Genomic DNA, 26,193 nt, shown 5'->3' with positions numbered 1-26,193 from the left:
TACCTAAATAGCTTCCTTTACCTTAGTGCAGTCCTCCTTCACTTACCTCATCCTTCGATTTTGGTTTTAAACGTCCTTATTTCTTCTGAGAAATCCTCACTTCCTGTTCTTCTGTCTGTAACTACAGTAGGTGACTGCGATATTGTGTCAATCTCGCTCCCTTTCTCGGCGAGATTGACCACCTACGAGCCCCATCGCGGGAGCCAGCGCCGAGCCGGCTTGCCGCAATGGGGAAAATGCCATCATAGAAGCGACGGGGATCCGACTTGGATTCCCGCCAATTCTAGTCGCGGCGTTTGGTATGAATCATGAGGGGGAACTCCACGCCAAATTTTAAATAAAAAACTGGCATGGGTTACCCCCCAGGGGCATACCAGGCCCTTAGGTCTGGCATGGGTTGTAAGGAGAACCCCCCTACGCCGAAAAAGCGGCGTGGGGGTCCCCCCACAATCCATACCAGACCCGTATCCAAAGCACGCCGCCCGACCGGTCAGGAAAAGAGTGGGGACGAGCGAGCGCCACGCCCTTCTTGAGCCGTACCAGGCCGCATGCCCTCAACATGGGGGGTTGGATGCTATGGGGCAGGGGGGCGCACTGCCGCCCCCCCACCCCAGAGCACCCTGTCCCCATGTTGATAAGGACAGAGCCTCTCTTCCCGATAACCCTGGCCGTTGGTTGTCGGGTCTGCGGGCGGGGGGCTTATCGGAATCTGGGAGCCCCCTTTAATAAGGGGGCCCCCAGATACTGGCCCCCCACCCTAGGTGAATGAATATGGGGTACATCGTACCCCTACCCATTCACCTGGAGGCAAAGTGTAAAAGAAAATAAACACACGACACAGGGTTTTAAAATAATTTATTAGTCTGCTCCGGGAGTCTTCTCCGCTCTCTGGGGGTCTTCTCCGCTCTCCGGGGGTCTCCTCCACTCTCCGGGGGGTCTTCTTCCATCTTCTCCGCTCTCCGCTGTCGTCTCGGCGCTCCCCGGTTCTTCTCCTGCTCGCTCTCCGGTGCCTTCTTCTTCAGGGCTGGCCTGCCGCTTTCTTCGTTATAGCTCAATTACTAGCGGCGGCGCAAGCCCGCTCTTATTTGCCGTCTTCTCTTCTTCCAATGTTGACGCAACGCTTCTTTCCGCTGTAATGCCGGGTGCGCGGCTCGCACCGATTTATATAGACCTCTTATGATGTCACAGTCCCATCATGCTCCGGTACCTACGTAGGTACCGGAGCATGATGGGACTGTGACATCATAAAGTCCTATATACACATTACAGCGGGAAGAAGCATTGCGTCAACATCGGAAGAAGAGAAGACGGCAAAGAAGAGCGGGCTTGCGCCAGTAATTGAGCTAAAACGAAGAAAGCAGCGGCCAGCCCTGAAGAAGAAGGCACCGGAGAGCGAGCGGGAGAAGAACCGGGGAGTGCCGAGACGACAGCGGAGAAGATGGAAGAAGACCCCACGGAGAGTGGAGAAGACCCCCGGAGAGCGGAGAAGACCCTCGGAGCAGACTAATAAATTATTTTAAAACCCTGTGTCGTGTGTTTATTTTCTTTTACACTTTGCCTCCAGGTGAATGGGTAGGGGTACGATGTACCCCATATTCATTCACCTAGGGTGGGGGGGGCGGTATCTGGGGGCCCCCTTATTAAAGGGGGCTCCCAGATTCCGATAAGCCCCCCGCCGCGACAACCAACGGCCAGGGTTGTCGGGAAGAGGCCCTGTCCTTATCAACATGGGGACAGGGTGCTCTGGGGTGGGGGGCCGCAGTGCGCCCCCCTGCCCCAGAGCACCCAACCCCCCCATATTGAGGGCATGCGGCCTGGTATGGCTCAAAAAGGGCGGGGCGCTCGCTCATCCCCACTCCTTTCCTGACCGGCCAGGCGGCATGCTTTGGATACGGGTCTGGTATGGATTGTGGGGGGACCCCCACGCCGGTTTTTCGGCGTAGGGGGGTTCTCCTTAAAACCCATACCAGACCTAAGGGCCTGGTATGCCCCTGGGGGGGAACCCATGACGTTTTTATATTTAAAATTTGGCGTGGAGTTCCCCCTCATGATTCATACAGTACCAAACGTCGCGGCTAGAATTGGCGGGAATCCAAGTCGGATCCCCGTCGCTTCTATGAGCTAGTGCGAGATGTCGGCACCCTGTCGCCGAGAATCAGCGCGATGCTGTCGTGCTGGAAACACATTCTCGGTGACAGGTACTGTACACACAGTAATGCGAGGCTTTCTCCCTGGTGTGGAGTGTCGTGCTCGCCCCCTCCTTAGACTACTGGAGAGTCAGGACACCCACTAACACACAGCTCTATTCTCTATCTGCAACGTAGAGAGCGTCCTGACTCTCAAGTAGTCCAAGGGAGGGGGGCGAGTAAGACACTCCACACCAGGGAGAAAGCCTGGCATTACGGTGGTGAGTTACAGACAGAAGAACAGGAAGTGAGGATTTCTCAGAAGAAATATTTACAACACCTTTAAGACTGATATTTCTCTTCTGTAGATCTTTCTCTTCTGTAGTTTCACTTTTACCTTCGGACACATACCTCCTTGCCACTGGGCAATTTTTGTAAGTACAGCACTGGCCTGTCTCTGACATCAGGTGAAGAGTTTGTTCACATGTGGCACATGAAGAATAACAAACATGTCCTTCAGCTTCATTTCCAAGGCTCCTCATGTGAAACAAGCACTGTTATTGAACTGTATTTGCAGATGCAGAAGATACGTCATTCATTAGACTAAGTGCTGCTTTACAGTCTGGTGCAGTAACGTTGGCAAAGGACATCTGTAATATTTCAATGGCTCCATATGAATGAGCAGCTTTCTGAAGGTCAGCAGATGGCTACAAATATCACATGCACTGTGTTTTATGCATCTTGCCTGCAGGTGTTATCTTTAACTTGTCCCTTTCTATTTATATTGTAGGGTATTTACAACCATTATAAATTGTCTTACAGATACACATGTAAAAGAGATCAATTTACCATGAATATAACTATCAAAGTGAACTGATGTTTGAAAAACCTTTTCCCCATTTAATAGGTTGTGTTTATCTGTATATGGGGGCAGTCATATGTGTTCTTACACACGCAAGATGATTCTCCTATCACACTAAGTTTACAGACAACACCTGTCTTATTTAAAACAGAAGTTCCCTGTAGTTCAATAACACAAAACAGCCATAATTGTCCTGAAAGCCAGAGAACTCCTCAACTTGCTCAGTAATCTAGCAGTTTTAGTCATGCCAATAGGGGAGGAATATTTATTGAGTATAAAAGTAAAAATAACAATTCTGTTTGACAGGACAGAAGTTTTGCTTCAATTAATTTGAGGGGGTTAATTATCACAGAGCAAAGTTCAAGTGATTCAATAAATTTTCCTGCAGATTCTGGCAAAGGAAAGGAAATTAATTACTATACAGGCGTGGTGAAATTACCATTTGCCATCCTTTTAAGGCAATATAAAACCCAAAAGCAACCATTTATTATAGGCAACTTACCCATTTTTAGATGTGATGGCTGCATTCGTTTTCTTTTTTTAGGCTTTCCTTCCTTTGTTTTTAAACCTGGTTCTCTAGCCAATAAGGCTGTTGTTTTCAACAGAACAAGCTCTCCTGCAGATGAAGCAGTTAAGAGAGTGGAGACAAACCATTTACCACTGACATAGGTGCTTACAATGATCAGCTTTTGTTAATTCATGTAAAAACTTAATCCCGAAAGAAAGCAAACTGTTAGCTGGAACTGTTTATAAAGTGTGAGCTGGAGTGTGAGCTGGAGTTTGGCTTCAATTTGTTTAGTGTCTAAATCTGCTAGCTCCCCCCCCCCCCCATATTAACAATGCTGCTGTCCAAAGGTGTCTCTGTTGCTCCTTCATCCAGAGTGGAGGGATTCTAATACAGAAAGTGTGTTAGTAATCAGATCACTAGGTGAAAGCAGAGAAAAAAAAGGCTAACAAAAAAAAGAAAACTAATGCAGCCAACACATCTAAGTATTAGTAAGCTCCTCCAGACCCCTACTTTCAAGCAATGCATCCAGCTTCTTCCCAGCAGCAGCATAAGGAAAGGGGGTGTACTGTGATGTACGGGAGAGTGGGGACTCAACTTCTGATGGTGGGGTGGCTCTTGACATCCAATGTAAAAGGAGGGGATGCGCTGGACATCTAATCTTACAAATACAACCGGCCCTTTTGAGGGCAATCATAATGCTGATGCGGCCCACAATGAAATAGAGTTTGACACCCAAGTATTAGGCCTTGTACACACGATCAGTCCAAACTGATGAAAACGGACTGAAGTTCAGTTTCATCAGTCCAAACCGACCGTGTGTGGGCCCCATCAGTCTGTTATCCTTTGGTCCAGAAATTTAGAACTTGCTTTAAAATTGAACTGATGGACTGGTAACCGATAGGTCAAAACCGATGGTTAGTACGCAAAAGCATCGGTTCCAAACCCGGGCATGCTCAGAATCAAGTCGACGCATGCTTGGAAGCATTGAACTTCATTTTTCTCAGCATGTCGTTGTGTTTTACGTCACCGCGTTGGGCTCGATCGGTTTTTGAACTGATGGTGTGTAGGCACATCAGACCATCAGTCAGCTTCATCGGTTAACCGATGAAACTGAACTTCAGTCCGTTTTCATCAGTTTGGACTGATCGTGTGTACAGGGCCTTAGACTATAAGAAGCCTCTTTAATCTTCCCTGAGTATTGCATCTTTATACGCCGGTACAAGAACATGGTGATTTGTCAGTGGGATATCCATCTTTATGGAGTTCAAGACTATAGAAAGAAATGAGTTGAATTCCATGGAGAGGAAATTGTCAAGTGCTTTTTGACTTATGATTATAAGGTCATTTATATTGGTCATTCTGATTTGATGAGTTCACAGCCAGTAAATGGTGGGATTGCACTTAGATGACACATTTTGGTGGATTTATCAATTATTCAAGGGATACAGATTTAGATTTCACGTTTTATTTTTCTTGGTTTACACATTTTATTTTTTACACGTTGCTATTATGTGCGCTGCCTATTTTTATATTATCATTTGAAGATCTTTTGTTATAGTATAACTAAAGGTAAAACTATTATTTGGTTTTGGGTAGAGTGATAAGGTATTATAACCCCTGCTATGTTTTTATCGTGGTCTGTATCCCTGCTAGGGTGATCCGTTGTCATAGGCCCGAGCGTGAGGGAAAATCAGAAATTTTGAGTTGTCACCAGAACAGGAATAAAGGGGAAAATCTTTCAGTGTAGACTCTTGTTCTGGTGACAACTCTCTAGGAGCAGATTAACCCCACTTTCAAGAGATTTCATTACTTTCAGTTGTGTCTACAGGACAGGAAGTGAAGGAAAATCTGTTGAACCACACATAGAAAAAAAAACTGACTTACAACCTTTTCTACTCTATCCAAAATGTTAAAAATGGTTAGATAGCCATGCTTGGTGTGCAGCACATATCATACATACAGTATCTTACAAAAGTGAGTACACTCCCTACATTTTTTTTACTACATCTTTTCATGTGACAACAGTGAAGAAATTACACGTCTTCCCCCTGCTGATGTCCACCTGGGGCATGATGGGTGGTGACATCATAATGGGGTGTGGCCTTCATATGACGTCACCAGATGGCCTCCGCCCCATGTCTTTATAAGTCATAGCACACGGCGGACCTGGCAGTACACCGGGAGAGCGTGTCAAGGCAACATCAGAATAAGAACAGAGGGAGAAGACAGCGCAGAGAGGAGACCCGGCAGAGGCAGAAGACAGCAGACAGAGGTAGAAGAGTCGGAGAGGGCTAGAAGACATCAGGGGATTCAATGGGCTGAAGTAGGATCAAAGTCGGACCAAAGTAGTGCAGGAACCTTGTTCAAAGTCGGACCGACTTTTTTTTTAATATTCACAATTTTTTTTATTATATAGACATGGATAAACACAGTCACATATAGAAACACATCCTATTCTTTCAACCACACCCTATACATTTATTCCCTAGGAAAAACAAACCCTCTAAACTAACCTCCCAAACCCCCCCCCATCCCCCCTCTTCTGCTCCTCAATTCCCACACCTTCACCTAACCTCCAGGTTCCCAACTCCCTGAACTCGTGCCATTTCCGCCACATTTTACAAAATCTCTCCAATTAGTCTTCCTCTATGTGGATAGTTTCTTCTATGACTCTTATCATTTCAACCCTTGTAACCCAATCCTTCATACTTGGGACTTCCTGAGGCCTCCAAAGACACAGGATCAGGCTTTTGACCACATTTAAAAGGAACAAAAGTATTTTTATATTGAGAGGCCGATTTTCATTTGTCTTTATATCTCCTGAGGAATAGCATGCCTTTCTCAGAATTTTCCTTCTGTGTTCCTCGTCTGTAAGCGGGCCTATCTCCTCTTCCCATTTCCCCAGGTATGGAGGGAATTCTGGTTCAATTTCTTTAATTAGTGTCCTATATATTTTGGATATACTTTGCTTTAAGCTAACGGGAGAGTGAAAAGGTTTCTCTATTGCCCTCATATATCCTTTTCTCCATAACGGTTTTGGCAGTGCTTGTGTAAAATTCTGTAATTGAGCCTACCTCCATTTATCTAGTGGCATATTTCCCCATTTTTGTGTAATTTCCTCATACGTGCAAATCCTATTTCCTTTCATTACATCTTGTAATAACATTTCTTCTTTTTTTACCCATCTGGTGAAATATATGTGTTCCCCTTTGCCTGGCTTAAAGTAATTTGTGCCCAATTCCGATAATAATGGTGAATTGTGGTCCCAATGGTGTATCTTTCCTAAATCATCCCAAATTTTAAAAGTGTTTCTAGTTAATGGATTTGTGCTATTGGTCAATTCTCGGTACTGCCGTGTTATCCAGACCATGTTCCTCCCTTGAGACAGTAATATTCAAGATCTCTGATTTAGACATTATTATTTTGAAGTTAGTCAGTTTTCCATACCTAGTTAGCTCATCTGATATGACTGGGATTGTTATTCTAGGGTTAGACATATAGAAAAGCAAATCATTGGCACATGCGGCTATTCTAAACTCCCTTTACCCTACTTTTACCCCTCCAATGTCTGGGTTCTTACGAATCGCCGCTAGCAACGGTTCCCCTGCCTTGTTGCATTAAATAAGTCCAAAGTGGGGGATAGAGTCCCATTTATTTCGATTTTGGCCGTTGGGTGGTGATAAAAAGCCGATATCCATTTCATCATTTTAACCCCCTTCCACCCTGTCGAAGGCCTTTTCGGCATCAATCGATAGGAATGTGACTGGGGTCTTCCCCCCCTTTACTTCATGGATCAAACACAGTGACTTCAGGCCGTTATCTTTCCCCTCTCTCCCTGATAAAAACCCTACCTGATCGCTATTTATCCAACTTGGTAGTAGGGGCTTTGGTCTTTCAGCTATTACTTTCGCAAAGATCTCTATATCTGTATTCAACAGGGATATTGGGGGGTAACTCTCTGGGACTGTTGGATCCTTCCCTTCTTTTAGGATAAGGGTTATGTGGGCCAGTAATGATTCCTCCCACAGGTTCTCTCGTTCGGCCAGGGTATTGAAATATTCACATAGTTTAGGGGTCAAAAGCTTTTGAAATCTCCTATAATATATAGTGGAGTTTCAATCGGGGCCCGGAGACCTTCCCAGGGCCATACTATTTATTGCTCTACTTCTTCTGGAGTAATTAGAGCTTCAAGTTGCTCCAGTTCCTCCCTAGGCACCATGGGAAGGTCAAGGCCTCTCAGGTACTCATAGAATTCTCCCTCCCTATGTACCTCCTTCTGATTCACATTGTATAATGAGCTATAATATTCATGAAAAACCTCTGCTATTTCCGGGGACAAGTGGACCATCTCTCTCTGGTGGTTCTTAATTTTAGGGATAAAGGAACTTTTTTTTTCCCCTTATTGCCCTGGCCAGCCACTTCCTAGATTTATTTCCTCATTGCATTGGTATCTCTCCTTGTTAACCATATGGAAGGCCCATTTTTTCTCCTGTTCCAAGAGGTCTGCTAATTGTGCCCTTTATTACTAACTCCTGTGTCTCCGGGGTACCTTGGGGTCTTGTCGTTTGTTCTAAATCCTGTATCTATAGAGAGCACAGTTTCTCTCTTTTTCCCTGTGCCTGCTCCTATCAATTTCCCCCTTACAACAGCCTTGTGTGCTTCCCACAGGGCTGTACGCGAGATTTCTGATGTATCATTTACCGCAAATACATTTTCTAGCTTAATCAGTACTGGAGCATCATCAGAGTAATTTCTTTAATCTCTATGCTTTTAAGGGACAGTAATAATTGATGTTCTATAAAAAATATAATCAATCCTTGAAAATGTCTCGTGGACTGGAGAGTAAAAATAATACATGTAAATGTAATCTGTTTCCTGGGTGCCTGACCCTCCATGTATCTACCAGCTGATGTTCCAATAGTCATTTTTTTACGGCCTTCTGTCCGACTTGTGTCGGACCAGTCAAGATGACCTCATAGGGAACCATTGCGACATGAGCTACTAAAGTTGGAGTGTTTGTCGTACCAGTGTGAAGCCAACCCTAATGAAAGAAAGAGATTCCGTGGACAGGTGTCTTTTATACACATAACGAGTTGTTGTTCAGAGCACCTTCTTAAATTTACAGGACTAATCTGTGTATCCACATGAGCACATACAGTAGCCAGTCTGTGGGAGCCAGAATTATTGTTGGTTGGTAGGGGATGAAATACTTATTTTACTCACTGAACTGCAACTCAGTTTATATTATTATATTATATATTTGTATCATGTGTTTTTTTCTGGATATTTGGTTGATATACTGTCTCTATCACTTAAAATACACCTATAATAACAATAATAGACCGTTCATTTCTTTGTAAGTGGGCAAACTTACAAAATCTGCAGGTGTTTATATCCCTGATCTCCCCTCACCAACTTTCTAATGCCTGCTTACACAAGGACAAAAAAGAAATAAAAATGTATAAGACAAACAATTTTGTAGTGGGGTTTGTTTCTTATTTTGCACCTGAAACTGTACTTATATATATATATAGAGAGAGAGAAAATAAATACCTGAAGCAGTCAGTATGCCAGTCTGACTCCAAGGCCTGCAAATAGCGTCCATCGTATATACTCTGTCCACAGCTGGCACATGCTGGCAACACATTACCTACAGCAACAGAGACATAAATACAACTTAAAACAAAATGTTTAGAGTAAGAAATATTTTTTTAAGGAGACAAAATAGACCTATAGAATTTTGTAAATCTACTGTCATTCATTTCTGAGATCTACGTGCATATTACTTCTGAAGAAATAGATGTTATCAAGTTCACATACAGAGATGAGCAAACCCCTCTACAATTCAGCACAGGCTGAGCAAATCCAGAAAAAGTGATGGTATCATACATTTTGCAGGACAATCATTACCATGCATAAATATTGGATATGTTCATTTACCAAATCTTCCAGAGGTCAGTAGATTAACATACTAGTTCAAATTTTCTATTTACCTGCAAAGTGCCTGATACACCAGTTCTGCCCATAAAAAAGAAGTGAAGGTTTTGAAAAAAATAAACATCCATACTCACCTAGGTGGATGCAGCATTGGTCGAATGCTGCATCTGTCTCCCACCATCGCTAAAGCCCCATACACACTATCAGTTTTCCTGCAGGTTTTTCTCTTCAGGATTACCAAAACCATGTAGTGCAAGGGCCTGCCTGATTGCATACGAATTGAAACTCTTAAAGTATTTGTTTAGGCTTTTTTTAAACTTTTGCCTACAGGTAAGCCTATAATAAGGCTTACCTGTAGGTATAAAGAATATCTTCTAAACCTGTACGGTTTATGAGATATTCCGCTCGCAATGTGCCGCTGATTGCAGCGACGCATGCGCAGCGGGGATCCTCGGCTAAAGAGCCGGCAGCCGCCGGACCTTGCTGGATTAAAGTCACAGCACTGGAGTGGCGATACCCGGAAGACACGCCGAGTCAAGATGCATACTAGCTCATTATGGCTTTTGCCTTTCAGATGAAAAAAAAAAACATCATCGTGGGTATACAACCGCTTTAAGGTTTGACCTTATATTAGATGGTTTTGGTAAACCTGAAGAGAAAAACCTGCAGGAAAACTGACAGTGTGTATGGGGCTTCAAACCGAGAACTGAGCAATTAAAAACCACTGACTGCTCAGTTCTCAGTGAGCAAGTCTGTTACAGTCGCCTTCTCTGCTCCTCCAGCACTCACTGGAGAACCAGGCTGTGCAGGGAGCAGCTTCTCCTTTATAGGATAAGTCCAGCCTGGGCTTGTTTGGCTGGACTTCTCCTATGGGTCACGGGAGTGTAATTTGTTCTGCACTCCTGTGACCCATTTTCAGCAGAGAGTGGTCTGAAGTCCACGCTCTGCTGACGTCACTGGAATCAGTCCAGGCACCACTTTATCATGGCAATAAAGTCTGGATCCGCCAAGTGCCTGGACTGACAACCGTGTCAGCATCTCAGAGAGCCGCCGAGAGGCTGAGACAGCCGCTCCCCCACATCTCAGCACTCCAGTGAACGCTGGGGTGCAGAGCGGAGAGCTGCTGATTGACAGTCAGCAGCTCACTGCTTGGGGAGCTGAGAGAACCGAGCCGAACCACTCGGTTCTCAGTGTTGGGGGGGGGATGTGGCATCAGAGCGATGATGCAACCACCTAGGTAAGTAGGATTAGGGGGGAAAAAAACCTTTACTTCTCTTTTAAATATATCCAAGCCAGGGATGGGCAATTCCCAAGGGGCCACATGAGAAACTGTGACTGTTGTTAAGGGCTAAACCAAAGTTTAGCATATAGTAACATTTATTTTGATTAAACTAGCAGCCTGAGGCTGGGTTCACACTACTACACTACTTTCATCCTACTTTGCTCTGTGTTCAATGTTTCCCTATGAGAGCATCTTGTAGCGTCCTACACAAGTCGGTCCAACTTTGAAAATGCTCCCTGTACTACTTTTGGTCCTACATTGATCCTACTTCAGGCCCATTGAATATCATTGAAGTCGGACCAAAGTAGTATCCTGTTCATGAAAGTAGGATGGATGTAGGACCAATGTAGGATAAATGTAGGACCAATGTAGCAGAGCAAAGTAGGATGAAAGTAGTGTAGTAGTGTGAACCCAGCCTCAGTCAGCAACACCGAACCAGGAAAGTCTGCAAGTACTTAAACATACAGAATAGAAAACTAACACCTGGCGCAAGAAAGAAGAAGTACAACTGCTCATGAAATAGTGTGCACACTCAGGAATATTAGAAGCAGTAGTGAGAAATTGCCCACCAATGGACACAATGTTGGTGTAGGGCAATGCTAGAAGAAGCAGCTAACAGACACAGGGGTTCATAAACTGCTCACCCTTGCTAAGTACCGTTATATGAGACCGACAGACTCAGGGACATAACTGGCAGAGCTGCAAGCACTGTGACTGGAAGGAGAGAGACTGGGCTCAATTTAACACTGCGTTACAAAGTAGAATTTACGCAGCTGTGTAAAAAAGGCCCACAGACACAGATGTGTACAAAATGATATGCCATACGCAGCATATGTCCTGCCTACCGCAACCTATCCTGCCTACCCTGTATAAAAATATTTGTTTACGAATTTATTTAAAATCCACTCCAGTCTGGTCGGTGCTCACTCCTTTTCCCCTGCAGCAGCCGTCCAGGGGAGCCTACATGCTGAATGAAAAAATTGAAGTGTATGGCCAGCTTAAGGCTGGGTTCCCACCACACCATGTCACCATTCGCCGATTCAGGTCCCATTTCAGCCCAATTTGTTTGTTGATTTCGGACCTGAAATGGACCAAAAACCAACACACAGGACTCCTGTGCAATTCGTACTAGTCATAGTCTGACAGCCGGTCACAGTCTCCTGACATGCGAATTGGATGCGGAAAAACACGTATCAGGTCAGGTAAGTAAAACGGGGGTTGGGGGGGGGGGCGGTACCGTCGGATGTTTTTTCTCATAAAGCATATTCGCAAACTGGAGCAAACAGTAAAGAGCCGTCCCAACAGGAAACCTCCAGAGATGCTGGTTCTCCATATCTACTGCTCATAAGGAAATTGCCTACTTCCACAAAAATTGATTTACACTGCAAAGCATATTAAACATTTCAAAATGCTTTGCCCATACACATCCGTTACTGCTCCAAATATTTTGTTCTCTTAATACTGAGAATCTTAGGGCATTCCTATGCTTATGAATTTGCATATGCACTTCAAGATATCTTGCAGCACCAGGCAAGGAATTAATAGTAAATGAAAAGGATGCAATGGCATCTATGTTGTCTTCTTCCCTCTACTAATATTCACCCACACCTAGTTTATAATCTCATATATACTGGCTATACAAGATGCAAGATTCTCTGAAGAAGTTATAAATTTAAACACCACGCAAACTAATCAAGGTTGGGTAAAGGGTATGAAATCTTGAGCTTCATTGGTTGCTATAGATAATAATCCAATTTTCCTCTGCTCACATTTTCAAACCTCACACACTTAGAATGCATATACTAATGAAGTAAAAATTAAACATACCACTATAAATGTCTCTGTGGTGTAATGTCAGAAATCACTTAAATATTCAGCTTGAATAAATTTATTACATATCTACATACATTTCTGCTATAGTGATGCTGCCTTTTGCACATAGCGCTATAGAGATATACTATATTACATCTATTGCTTGCTCTGCGAATGATGCTAATCAGTGCATCAGTATGCCCCTTGTGCTCTTCATATAAATCAATGCCCCTCGTGTGCAGCTCCAGCCACCATCCATCAATTCATCTGTCAATAAATGCAACAGAGCACAGGACAGCTCAAATCAACCAAAATTGCTTAAAGAATTCCATACCTCCTGACTTTTCAGATGAAAAAGAGAGACTCCTTTTAGTACAATGTTAAAAAGCAAATAGACACGCTTTCAGTTAGTGGGTATGAAAAATGTATTTGGTAAAACCTGTGTGTGCTTTTTTTTCTCCACTCCTTTTTCCTTTATTCATTAATATTAAAGTTGGATGAAAGGTGTGGTACAGGATAATACTTTAAGCAGATAAATAATACATTTGGAAAGAGGTCTGTACATTAGACTGGATATAGGGACAACAGAGGAGAAAATAGATACTTGATCCCAAAGGAGGCACATTCCCACGAAAACTCGGGACATTTGGGATTTTTCAATATATTCTAACGGCAGAGATATGAACATGCTAGGATCTGCTTTAATAGAAACTCCTTATTACAGACATTTATATAGCCCCATCAATTTTAACAGCGATTTACATACTGTACATCAGTCATAAAATAAAGCTACCTGTCTGGAGAGCTTTACACTTTATAGTGAGCCTTTCCATTTCCTATGCAGGGATAAATTAAAAGTTTGCTCAGCTCTTCCCTTCCCCAAATGCTCATACTCACCTTTCCTCCCTTCCCTGACACTTTTGCATAAGCACTGGGACCAGAGAAAGAAAGCCCTGTATAACCAACTTGTCAGAGGGTAATGAACGTCTTTCTCTAATCAACGTGGTGGCAATGGGCCAATTAGGAAGTACCTATCACTGTCACATGGCAGGGAGGGAGTAAGACACACAGAAATGGTATTTCATTTCATTTGTGAGTGAACTGACCCTTAAAGCCTGGCTACTATCAGTCATAATATTGTATTTCTTACCCTATTTTTTTTGCAGTTTTCCACTGATTGTTCCCTTTTGCCTTAACTGTTTAAAATAGGCATAAATAAAGCATAAGGGGCTTTGACAGAACAATTAATTTATATTGTCCATTTTGAGCTCTGAATAAAAATGAGCTCCTTTCAGGCCTCGTACACACGACCGAGTAACTCGTCGGGCGAGACACATCATTTTCCTCAACGAGTTCCTTGTTAGGCTTGTCGAGGAACTTGACAAGCTTGCTTTGCGTACACACGGTCAAGACAAAATCTCCTCGTTCTCAAACGCGGTGACGTAGAACACATACAATGGCAGGGGAAGTTCGATTCCACTGGCACAACCCTTGGGGCTGCTTTTGCTAATCTCATGTTACTGCGTGTTAAAGCGGTGGTTCACCCTATAAAAAATTTCTAACACTACATCCAGCCCAGTTCTGCAAATAAAAAAAAGTCAGTGTAATTTTTTTTCGCCGTAGATAGCGTTTATCCTTAGAATTCACCGCGGCTTCCGGGTAGGGAATCCCGCGGGAGTGGGCGTTCCTATTGACATGCCAATTGATTGACATGCTAAACGACAGCGCGTACAACGCGTCACGTTTTCCCGAAAGAAGCTCGGGTCGGCTCGGCTCTATTCGGCGCCGGTGCTCAGACGCCGAATAGAGCCAAGCCGACCTTCTTTCGGGAAGCCGTGATGCGCTGTACGCGCCGTCGTTTAGCATGTCAATCAATTGGCATGTCAATAGGAACGCCCACTCCCGCGGGATTCCCTACCCGGAAGCCGCGGTGAATAATAAGGATAAACGCTATCTACGGCGAAAAAAAAAAAAAAGGTCAGTGTAATTTTATTTGCAGAACTGGGCTGGATGTAGTGTTAGAATTTTTTTATAGGGTGAACCCCCGCTTTAAGTAAAAGTCTGGTAAGAGACGATTTGCTCTTTTCAGTCTGTTACAGCGTGACAAATGTGTTATCTCCATTACAAATGCTACTTTTACTCCCGTCTCATACTTTATTCTGAGCATGCGAGAGTTTCTTAGCATACAGACGCTCGATTTTCTCGTCGAAAACCAGCCCGACGAGGAAATTGAGACTCCCATCGAGGAAAAAGAGAACTTGTTCTCTTTTTTTCTCGTCGAGTTCCTCGACAGTTTCCTCGATGAAAAACGTACACCCGACCGATTTCCTCGGCAAAACAGCTCTCCCACCAAGTTTCTTGATGGATTCTGTCGAGTTTCTCGGTCGTGTGTACGAGGCTTTACGCTAACATAAGCTGGATGCAAATTCATATGGCCTGCCTCTTTGTTTCACTAGTGAAGCCACACAAAACTCAAAATGCTATGTAACTGAAGCAGTCAACTGCTTGTTTACTTCTCTTACACAGAATAGCACCCTGTGTTTATAGTATATTGGTATTCGGCAGTAGAACCCAACACCAGGTCATTCTCGCTACAGGCACTGAGAACAAACCTAAATTTACCATTATACCGAGTACTTTCATCCCCTTCCTGCCCAGACCTATTGCCAGATTTCAGCGTGATTGCACTTTGATTGTCACATTCTTCTTAGTTTCTGTTATAAAATTTTGCAAATAAGTAATTTTTGTTCTTCACTGATGTGCACTGATGAGGCTGCACTGATAAGTTGCACTAATGGGCACTGATGAGGAGATCCACTGATGGACACTGATAGGTAGCACTCATAGGTACTGATAAGCTGCACTGATGGGCACTGATGGGGCTACATTGATTATCAGGGCACTGATTTTCAGTGTAAACAATGTACTCACTGTGCCCAGTCAGACTTGCCGGTTATTGGCTTTCCTTTCCTCACACAGGAAAGACAGCTGATAACTGCCAAGTCTGTTTAAATGTGCTTAGCTGTGATTGGACACAGCTGATCACATGGTAAAGGTCCGCTGTGATTGGCCCTTTACCACAATCTGTGATTAGCGGTGTCCAAAGAAGCACACAGTGTGCCTATGGCAGAACATCCAAGCCTCATCTTGAATATGCAGTTCAGTTTTGGACACCAATTTTCAAGAAAGACATTGTTGAATTAGAAAGAGTTCAGCAAGGGGCAACAAAATTAATAAAGCTTCATACACACGGTCGGACTTCAAACAAACTTTTCCATGGATTTTTGTTTGAAGGGCGTTGGCCATGAATTTGGTATGCATACACAGGGCAGGACTTTTTCAGCCAACTTTCACCAAATCACATGTTTTTTCTGCTCTTTACCGCCACCCTTTGGTCAACTTCTGCTATTGTTGGTTGATTTTAACATTGGTTCTGAGCATTCGTGTTTGCAGAGCCAACATTTGTCCGATGAAAACCAAAAAAATTTTGTCTGATGAAGCGCACACACGGTCGGATTTTTTTTTAAAAACTGTGAATTTAGAAGTTTGTTGTCAAAAAGTCTGACCGTGTGTATGCAGCTTAAGAATGGAGGACCTCAGCTATGAGAATCGATTATATGGATTACAGTTGTTTACTCTGGAGAAGAGGCACTTAAGTGGGGATATTACTCCAATGGACAACATACCAAAGGTGACTTCAATAACTGTAATAAACTGTTTCCACTAAGGCAGGCCATATATGGTTCAAATCTCGGCCGTTTCATTAGGAACCGGCCAAGATTTGAACCATTAATGGGCAGGCTGAATACACCAAGTTGATCAATTGATCAACTTGGGTCCAACCAGCCTGTCTGATTTTCTTGCGATTATGACAAAGGGCTAATATAGCCGATGGAGGGTTAATCACTGTCTTCTCCCGGCGGGGATGGCTTCACCCACCCACTCCCACCCTGAAACTAAACCTTTCCTTTAACATAATACTTAACCCTAAATTGTAACTCAACATAGCCTAGCATTTACCCACCCTAAGGCATCACTCACATGTGTGCACTGCGTGGATGTGCATTAATTCCTGCTGTGCACATAAAGGCATGAATTTCTTGTATGTACACTGTAGTGCTAATCTTTGTTAATGGCACATCAATGTACCTTGGCAACACACATGCGTTGCAGCGCATCACAATGCATGTCAACCTATTATCATGTATTCTTGGAACTAGCAGGTAAGTGTTCACTTTCAAAAGACTGTATGCCATTTTTTTCTAGGACCTAAACCAAAAAGCAGCAGTGACTTGCCCTGACATAAAAGTCCCAAAACCAGAAGAAGTAACTTGGATACAGCAGCAGGCAGTGGCCAATAGTTACATTTACAGAATAATCTATGCCACCTACAATAAACAGTTAAAGGCTGAAGGTTTTTTACCTTTGTGCATTCCATGCACAAAGGTTAGAAAACCTTCTGTGTGCAGCAGTGCTCCCTAATAATTACCTGAGCCCCACCTTGATCCAGCAATGTGCACAAGAGCCTCAGATCTCCCGGGCCTCTGCCTCTTCATTGGCTGAGACAGCAGCGGTAGCCATTGGCTCCCGTTACTGTCAATCATAGCCAGTGAGCCAATGAGGAGAGAGCGGGGCGGGGTCGAGCCGCACTCTGTGTGTGAATAGACACACCAAACAGCAGCTCGGAAGCGAGCCTGCTCGAGTGGCTCACTAGGCACTAGGAAGGAGGGAGGGGCCTGGAGCGCCGGCAGGGGACCTGAGAGGAAAAGGATCGGGCTGCTTTCTGTAAAACCATTCAACAGAGAAGCTAAGTGACATGTCTGTTATTTAAAGAAAAGAATAACCTTTAATATCACGTTAGTGTTAGGGGCAAAGGTCTTTTTTTATTGGTTTGCTTTGCTTTGAAGTTTGCTTTGAATATAAATTACATTGACACAAATGTGACAAAAACTGGTCAATGTTGTTTTGAAAATGTTGTCATATGGTAATGAATCAGATAAGGTCCAATTGCTATGTCCTATGCCGGTTTGCTCAGTTTCCTCTAGTAAGAGAACGCTGCCACACCTGTAAACCAGGAAACACATCCCAACAAAAATACACCCCCACGTACTAACATATCTCAGAGTTTCTAGCACTTAATGAGTTACTACTACAACCTAGCAGAAGAATTCTTTCCACTTTGTTGCATTTATGGAAAGACTTAGCTTGTGGGGAACATGTCAGGTATGATAACTCTCACATGAGCATTTTGCAGGCATGTTTAACCTATTTCATGAATGACTGCTAGCAACATGAACAGATTTCACTGCAGCACAAAGTACAGATGGGGAGACTTTAGGAAATGCTTAAATGTATGCAAATAACCCCCCTCCAATGCTAGAGTGGACCTCTGGCGCAGAAAAAACAGTGTGATGCCTCAAACGCTTACTATTGTATTTATTTAAAAAAATTGCAGACCTATTTGTCCTGTGAAATTGCATATACATCCGTTCTGTGTGACTGGGGAAAAATCAAATGTTTTGGGATGAGGATCATTTGGCATGAATGAATAACATTTTACCTGGAAAGAAAATAGCCTGATAACATTAGATTGTTCCCCTTTTATACAAAATACATCTCCTAGCATTTAAAAATGCATGTGGTTTTATTATGAAGTTCTATGTACATGCATTGAAATGTAGCTTCAAAGTATTTTGTATGCATTTCTATATGGGTATTTAACCACTTAACCCCCGGATCATAATGCTGGTCAAAGACCAGAGTACTTTTTGCAATTCGGCACTGCGTCGCTTTAACTGACAATTGCGCGGTCGTGCGACGTGGCTCCCAAACAAAATCGGCGTCCTTTTTTTCCCACAAATAGAGCTTTATTTTGGTGGTATTTGATCACCTCTGCGGTTTTTAGTTTTTGCGCTATAAACAAAAATAGAGCGACAATTTTGAAAAAATTAATATTTTTTACTTTTTGCTGTAATAAATATCCCCCAAAAATATATAAAAAAACAATTTTTTTTCTCAGTTTAGGCCGATACATATTCTTCTACATATTTTTCGTTAAAGAAAATCGCAATAAGCGTTTATTGATTGGTTTGCGCAAAAGTTATAGCGTTTACAAAATAGGGGGTATTTTTATGGCATTTTTATTAATATTTTTTTTTTTACTAGTAATGGCGGCGATCAGCGATTTTTTTCGGTACTGCGACATTATGGCAGACACTTTTGACACATTTTTTGGACAATTGGCATTTTTATAGCGATCAGTGCTATAAAAATGCATTGGATTACTATAAAAATGCCACTGGCAGTGAAGGGGTTAACACTAGGGGGCGGGGAAGGGTTTAAGTATGTCCCTGGGTGTGTTCTTACTGTAGGGGGGGTGGCCTCACTAGGGGAAATCACTGATCTTCTGTTCATACATTGTATGAACAGAGGATTAGCATTCCCCCCCCCCCCTGACAGGACCGGGAGCTGTGTGTTTACACACACAGCTCCCGGTCCCCGCTCTGTAACGAGCGATCGCGTGTGCCCGGCGGCAATCGCGCCCCCCGGGCACGTGCACGGGAGCGAGCCTGCGAGAGAGCCGACGTAGAGCTACGGGCTCTCGCGCAGGAGAGCCAACCTGCCGCCGTAGAATGACGGCGGCAGGTAGGCAAGCAGTTAAAGGGTCACTAAAGGAAAAAAAATATTTTTTTTTAAATAACAAACATGTCATACTTACCTCCACTGTGCAGTTCGTTTTGCACAGAGTGGCCCCGATTCATGACTTCTGGGGTCCCTCGGCGGCTGTCTCTTGTCCTCCCCACAATTAGTAACCACAGTCATGCGAGAGCTCACACGGTGGTTACTAATTGCGGGCGCGCTCCTGTGAATCACTCGGCCCTGCCCCTCGGCGCGCCGCGTCACTGGATGTGATTGACAGCAGCGCCAGCCAATGGCTGCGCTGCTCTCAATCCATCCGCTCTAGCCAATCAGCGGCCAAGCTGAGCGGCGAAGAGGATATAGGGACCGCTCGGGACTTTCAAAGGGTCAGGTAAGTATAACGGGGGCTCGGGGGCGGCAGCAGCAGATGTTTATTCACCTTAATGCATAGATTGCGTTAAGGTGAAAAAAAACTTTCCTTTACAACTCCTTTAACCCCCCTGGCGGTATTCCCGAGTCTGACTCAGGGTTACATTTTTGTGCTGCAATCGGTAACCCCGAGTAAGACTCGGGCTCGCCTCGCAGCATCCATAGGCAGGGTTTACTTACCTTGTCCCTGGATCCAGTGATGCCATCGCGCTGTGTGAGCGAGCGGGTGCTCGCTCGATTCACATAGTGCCTCTGTGTGCCGCCGATCTCCGTTCCCTGCGACGTTACGACACACGGAAGCAGAGAACGGCGCCAAATTCAAAAAGGTAAACAAACACCTTACATACAGTATACTGTAATCTTATAGATTACAGTACTGTATGTAAAAAATACACACCCCCCTTGTCCCTAGTGGTCTGCCCAGTGCCCTATATGCACTTTTATATAATAAAAACTGTTCTTTCTGCCTGCAAACTGTAGATTGTCCATAGCAACCAAAAGTGTCCCTTTATGTCAAAAATGGTTTTAGAGCCGCTAGAAAACAGCGATAATAAATTATAATCACTTGCAGAATTGTGCGATAGCGATTTGTGGGGAAATTCGTCATAAAAAAAATAAAAATAATGACAGCGACAATTCTGCAACTGAGCAAATTTCAGTGATTTTCAGTTGATTACATTATTGAATAATCTTTATTATAATTATATTATTATTTGTTAGAATTATTTATAATTATTTATTATATTATAATTTATAAAAAATGTTTTATTATTCATACCCGGGATGCCTACTAGACTCTTGTTTGGTCAGATTTAAGTGAGTTATTCCTAAGAATTACAGGCCTACAGTATAAAACGCCAAATTTCCTTGCAAATAATGGTACCGCTTTCAGCACCTAAAATCGGAAAAAATCATACCGCTAGGGAGGTTAAACAGTAAATACATTTTGTGTGGGACTGACTTAACACTTGTACAATACATATATAGCGTAATAATATAACACAAACCTGCACAATGCAGAACATTCAATGTATTATGTGGACTAGTTAGTATTCTTATGCTGCTAGCATTAGTAAATAGAGAGGAAATTGTATCATATTTATGTGTTTTCAATTTATTTTTTTACATTTCTTCAGTTACTTTCTGGTTTCCAGGCTTAGGAAAACAATGTTATACATCCCAGGAGTCTTCGGGAGGGGAGGAAGGGTCTTCTCAGCTCAGCACACTCTGCTTCCTGTATGCCTGGGCTAAGGGCACATGGATTCCAGGAAGTAAATGCTACATGTATTATCTGCCCTTACTCAAGATGGCAACGGACATAAATGCTAGGAGGTGTTTTTCAAAGTGATTTCTCAGCATAATATAGCTTGGAAACATGGATGGATTAGGGGGGGGGGGGCTTACATTGATTATTAAAAATGTATTTATTTTATTAAAATACCAAACATGTCATACGTACCTGTTCTGTGTGATATAGAAGAGCCCTGGTCTCTTCTATATCAGTCCGCCAGGCAGATGGGAACTGTCATGTACTTGAACAATAGATCAATACACTGACCACCAATGTAAGGAACATTCTTCTCACTGATCCCCAATGTAAGGAACATTCTTCCCACTGACCACCAATGTAAGGAACATTCTTCCCACTGACCACCAATGTAAAGAGCAATCTTCATAACATTAGTCTGTATTGTGGTTTGAAAACTGTCACATGACATTAAAAAAAAGTATCGGTATCGGCGAGTACATGAAAAAAGTATCGGTACTTGTACTCGGTCCTAAAAAGGTGGTATTGGGACAACCCTAACAGCAACTATGGCTGCCTGGGCACAAGATGAAGACTTTGAATCCTCCCGACATTCACAGGGCCTTAAGCAAAAAAGGAACACCAGACTTATAGCCCTTTCACACTGGGGCGGGGGAGGGGGGTGCTCCATAGTAAAGCACCGCTTTACCGTCGTTTTCGAATTTCTGCGCTATTCAGCCGCTAGTGGCCCGTATTTTAACCCCCGCTAGCGGCCGAGAAAGGGTTAAAACCTTTTAAAAGGGTTAAAACCGGTTCGGCGGCACTGCCCACTGATTTTAATGGGCAGGGGCGCTTTAGGAACGGTGTATTCACCACTCCTACAGCGTCTCATTGATGCAGCTAGCTGGACTTTTTTTACCGTCCTGCAGCACACCGCTTCAGTGTGAAAGCCCTCAGGCTTTCTCAATGGAGTGAAAGGAAATGCTCTTTCAGGACGCTTTTCAGGCGCTATTTTTAGCGTTATAGCACCTGCAAAGCACCTCAGTGTGAAAGGGGTCTGAGGATTCATGTACACAGGACGTTTGAAAACCTCTTCTGAACACTGGAACTTGACAGCTAGTAACCAACGTTTAAAACCGTCAGTTTTAAATGCCATGTTTAACCCCCCTGGCGGTATTCCCGAGCGTGACTCGGGGTGGGTTTTTCATGTTGCGATCGGTATCCCCGAGTCACGCTCGGGGTAGACATGCAGAGCCTGCAGCGTGCGCTGGCTTACCTTCTCCTGGATCCAGCGATGTCACCACGCTGTGTGAGCGAGCGGGACCTCGCTCGATTCACACAGCGTCCTCCTGTGCCGCCGATCTCCGTTCCCTGCGACGTTACGACGCACGGGAGCGGAGATCGGCGCCAAATTCAAAAAAGTAAACAAACAGATTACATACAGTATACTGTAATCTTATAGATTACAGTACTGTATGTAAAAAAAAACACACACCCCTTGTCCCTAGTGGTCTGCCCTGTGTCCTACATGTCATTTTATATAATAAAAACCTTTCTTTCTGCCTGAAAACTGTAGATTGTCCATAGCAACCAAAAGTGTCTTTTTATGTCAAAAATGGTTTTAGATCATGTAGAAAACAGCGATAATAAATTATAATCACTTGCAGAATTGTGCGATAGCGATTTGCGGGAGAAATTCGTCATAAAAAAAAAATAATAATGACAGCAACAATTCTGCAACTGAGAAAATTTCAGTGATTTTGAGTTGATTACATTATTGAATAATTTTTATTTTTATTATATTATTACTTGCTATAATTATTTATAATTATTTATTATATTATAATTTAAAATTTTGTTTTAAAAAAAATTTCATACCCGGGATGCCTATTAGATTCTTGTTTGGTCAGATTTAAGTGAGTTATTCCTAAAAATCACAGGCCTACAGTATAAAACACCAAATTTTCTTGCAAATAATTGTACCGCTTTCAGCATGTTTTTTCAGACAGAATCATACCGCCAGGGAGGTTAATGAGTGTTTAGCAGCATTTATGCGTTTTGACAGACCCTCCCAAATGCCTACAATGCAGAAAAAACTACTGCTGTTATAAGCATTTGTCGTTTCAAATGCCCCTAAACTACCTTCTTGAGCGCAAATTTTTGCTTTAAAAAAAATGCTTTTAACCTCAACTGCTTCTAAACTGTTAGAAACGCCTGAGTGTACATGTACCCATAAGACAGGGGTTGACAAATTTGCTTGGAATCTAGGAGCCAGCTAAAAAAGTTAGGAGCCAGAAAACATGCCCCGTCCCGACGAGCTTGCGCGCAGAAGCGAACACATACGTGAGCAGCGACCGCATATGTAAACGGTGTTCAAACCACACATGTAAGGTATCGCCGCGATTGGTAGAGCGAGAGCAATAATTCTAGCCCTAGACCTCCTCTGTAACTCAAAACATGCAACCTGTAGAGTTTTTTAAACGTCGCCTATGGAGATTTTAAAGGGTAAAAGTTTGACGCCATTCCACGAGAGGACGTAATTTTGAAGCGTGACATGTTGGGTATCAATTTACTCGGCGTAACATTATCTTTTATAATATTAAAAACAATGGGGATAATTTTACTGTTGTCTTAATTTTTAATTAAAAAAAGTGTAATTTTTCCCCAAAAAAGTGCGCTTGCAAGACCGCTGCGCAAATACGGCGTGACAGAAAGTATTGCATTGGTCGCCATTTTATTCTCTAGGGTGTTAGGATAAAAAATATATATAATGTTTGGGGGTTCTAATTAGAGGGAAGAAGATGGCAGTGAAAATAGTGAAAAATTACATTAGAATTGCGGTTTAACCTGTAATGCTTAACTTGTAATACCAACGGCCACCACCAGATGGCGCCAGCTTACACATCTGGTGGTAATAACTTGTAATACCAACGGCTCACCACCAGATGGTGCCAGCTCACAAAAAAAAAAAAACTTGCCCCCCCCTTCCAAGCCAAGTCGCCAGGACCCTATTTCTAGTCGCCATGGCGACCTGGCGCCCGGGATTTGTCGAGCCCTGCCAAAAGGTAACATCTAGGAGAGTTCAGGGGCCACTGAAAAAAATGCCCAAATGCTTCTAAACATCCGCTTACCAGCAGCAGTGTACATGAGGCCTTTGACCCCTTTCACACTTCCACAGCTTCAAAGTCGTGCAATTTTGCTACGATTTGGCGTCCGTGATTTTTCAGCGATTTCAGGGAGACTTGAGGTCTTTGAGTCTGAACTTGCATCAAAGTCGGACCAAAGTAGTGCAGGGACCACTTTGAGGTCGGCATGACTTGAAGTCGTACTAATATGAATGGTTGTCATTGGAAATCATGGGGAACGACTTGTCATGCTACTTGCAGTCCCAAATCGTGGGACAAGTCATAGGCCTCGTACACACGACCAAGGAACTCGTCGTAAATGGAACATCGTTTTCCTCGACGAGTTTCTTGTCAGGCTTGTCGAGAAACTTGACAAGCTTTCTTTGCGTACACACTGTCAAGACAAAATCTCGTCGTTCTCAAACGCGGTGACGTTCAACACGTAAGACAGCAGGGGAAGTTCGATTCCACTGGCACAACCCTTGGGGCTGCTTTTGCTAATCTCATGTTACTGCGTGTTAAGTAAAAGTTTGGTAAGAGACGATTTGCACTTTTCAGTCTGTTACAGCGTGACAAATGTGCTATCTCCATTTTACCGAAGGTGCGCTATCGTCTCATACTTTATTCTGAGCATGCGCGGGTTTCTTAGCATACACACGAACGTGTTTCTCTTGGAAAACCATCCCGACGAGGAACACGACGAGGAAATTGAGACTCCCGTCGAGGAAAAAGAGAACTTGTTCTCTTTTTTTTCCCGTCGAGTTCATCGACAGTTTTCTCGATGAAAAACATACACAAAACCGTTTTCCTCTGCAAAAAAGCTCTGCCACCAAGTTTCTTCTGGATTCTGTTGAGGAAAACGGTCGTGTGTAAGAGGCCATACAAGTGTGAAAGGGACCTTACATTGTATTTCTTTTCTTTGAGCAAATTCTAAAACTTTCTTTCCTTTCTTTAAATGGCTGCTTCGCAACGTACCAATATGGTGAGTTGGAATGGATGGTTGGAGATCCAAATGTTCTTTAAAGTCAAACGTCACAAAATTAACTTATTGGGTTTTATGTTGATGGAGTTAATTATTTTTTGGATGTTGTGTAATATTACATTTTTTTATTTTTGTTTACCTAATTTGACCAAAAATAATTAGTCTCTAAGGACTTTTTAGGTACACATTGGAACACAACATAATAAAAATGTATATAATCGTTATTCTATACTTGGTGAAAACATAAATTACTTGTGTTTTTTAATCACATACATTACATCAGGGGTGCCCAACCAGTGGCCCGCGGAGCCCTCTGATGTGGCCCGCGACCTCCTGCTCTGGGATGGAATAGAATAGAATACTGTTATTAAAGGTCAGTTTATTACCAGAATCACAGTGTATATATATATATATATATATATATATATATATATATATATAGGCATATCTGTTCTGCAGTGGTAACTGGGCTGTTTTCAAACTGATTTGCAGGTGCAGAGCAGTTTACCTGCACTGAGCAATAGACGTCTGTTATTATCTGCGAGTTTGGTGAGCTTTCTAAAAGTGCACCAATCCTGCAGAATATAATAGAAGTCTATTGCAAAGTGCAGGAAAGCCAAAAGGTACACTGCATTGCACCCGCAACGTGGGTAAACCGCAGCACATCAGTGTGAAAGCCTTGGGCCCCTTTCACGCGGTCAGTCCGATAGTTCGAACAATTGGACCCTGCATTCACCTCTAAGTAGTGGCAGACATAAACAGACTTGTGTCTTACCTCCAAAAAAAAAAAAAAAAAAGAATAGCAGAGCAGACATGGACATGCCATCCACCCGCTCCACTCATTGGGGCCTGTGACCGGTTGCCAAGTCGCTTAAGTGGCCCTCTCGCTTCAAAAGGTTAGGCACCCATGATATCTTTTATCATCAATTCTCTTTTTAAAACTTCATCATCTAGCCTCCATCCCATCAAATCTGTTACTCATAATGTATATGATATACAAGATAAAATGACTACAATCTTCCTATATTAACCACTTAAGCCCCAGACCAATATGCTGGCTAAAGACCCAAGGGGTTTTTACAGTTCGGGACTGCGTCGCTTTAACAGACAATTGCGCGGTCGTGCGACGTGGCTCCCAAACAAAATTGGCGTCCTTTTTTGCCCACAAATAGAGCTTTCTTTTGGTGGTATTTGATCACCTCTGCGGTTTTAATTTTTTGCGCTATAAACAAAAATAGAGCGACA

The 26,193-nt window shown here is 43.2% G+C and overlaps 1 protein-coding gene across 1 annotated transcript in view; it reads right to left on the bottom strand.

Annotated features, from left to right (window-relative positions):
• Positions 1 to 26,193, bottom strand: part of LIMK1 (LIM domain kinase 1) — a 176,620-nt gene that overhangs the window by 134,170 nt on the left and 16,257 nt on the right. Inside the window, exon 2 of the mRNA XM_040338307.1 lies at positions 9,050 to 9,146. Within this exon, the coding sequence (XP_040194241.1) occupies positions 9,050 to 9,146 (97 nt within the window). The remainder of the gene's footprint in view (positions 1 to 9,049; positions 9,147 to 26,193) is intronic.

The sequence above is a fragment of the Rana temporaria genome, chromosome 2 (assembly GCF_905171775.1).
Source record: "Rana temporaria chromosome 2, aRanTem1.1, whole genome shotgun sequence".
Lineage (NCBI taxonomy): Eukaryota > Metazoa > Chordata > Amphibia > Anura > Ranidae > Rana > Rana temporaria.
The sequence above is the reverse complement of the archived record's forward strand: the minus strand, read 5'-3'. Positions and strand labels throughout refer to the sequence as shown.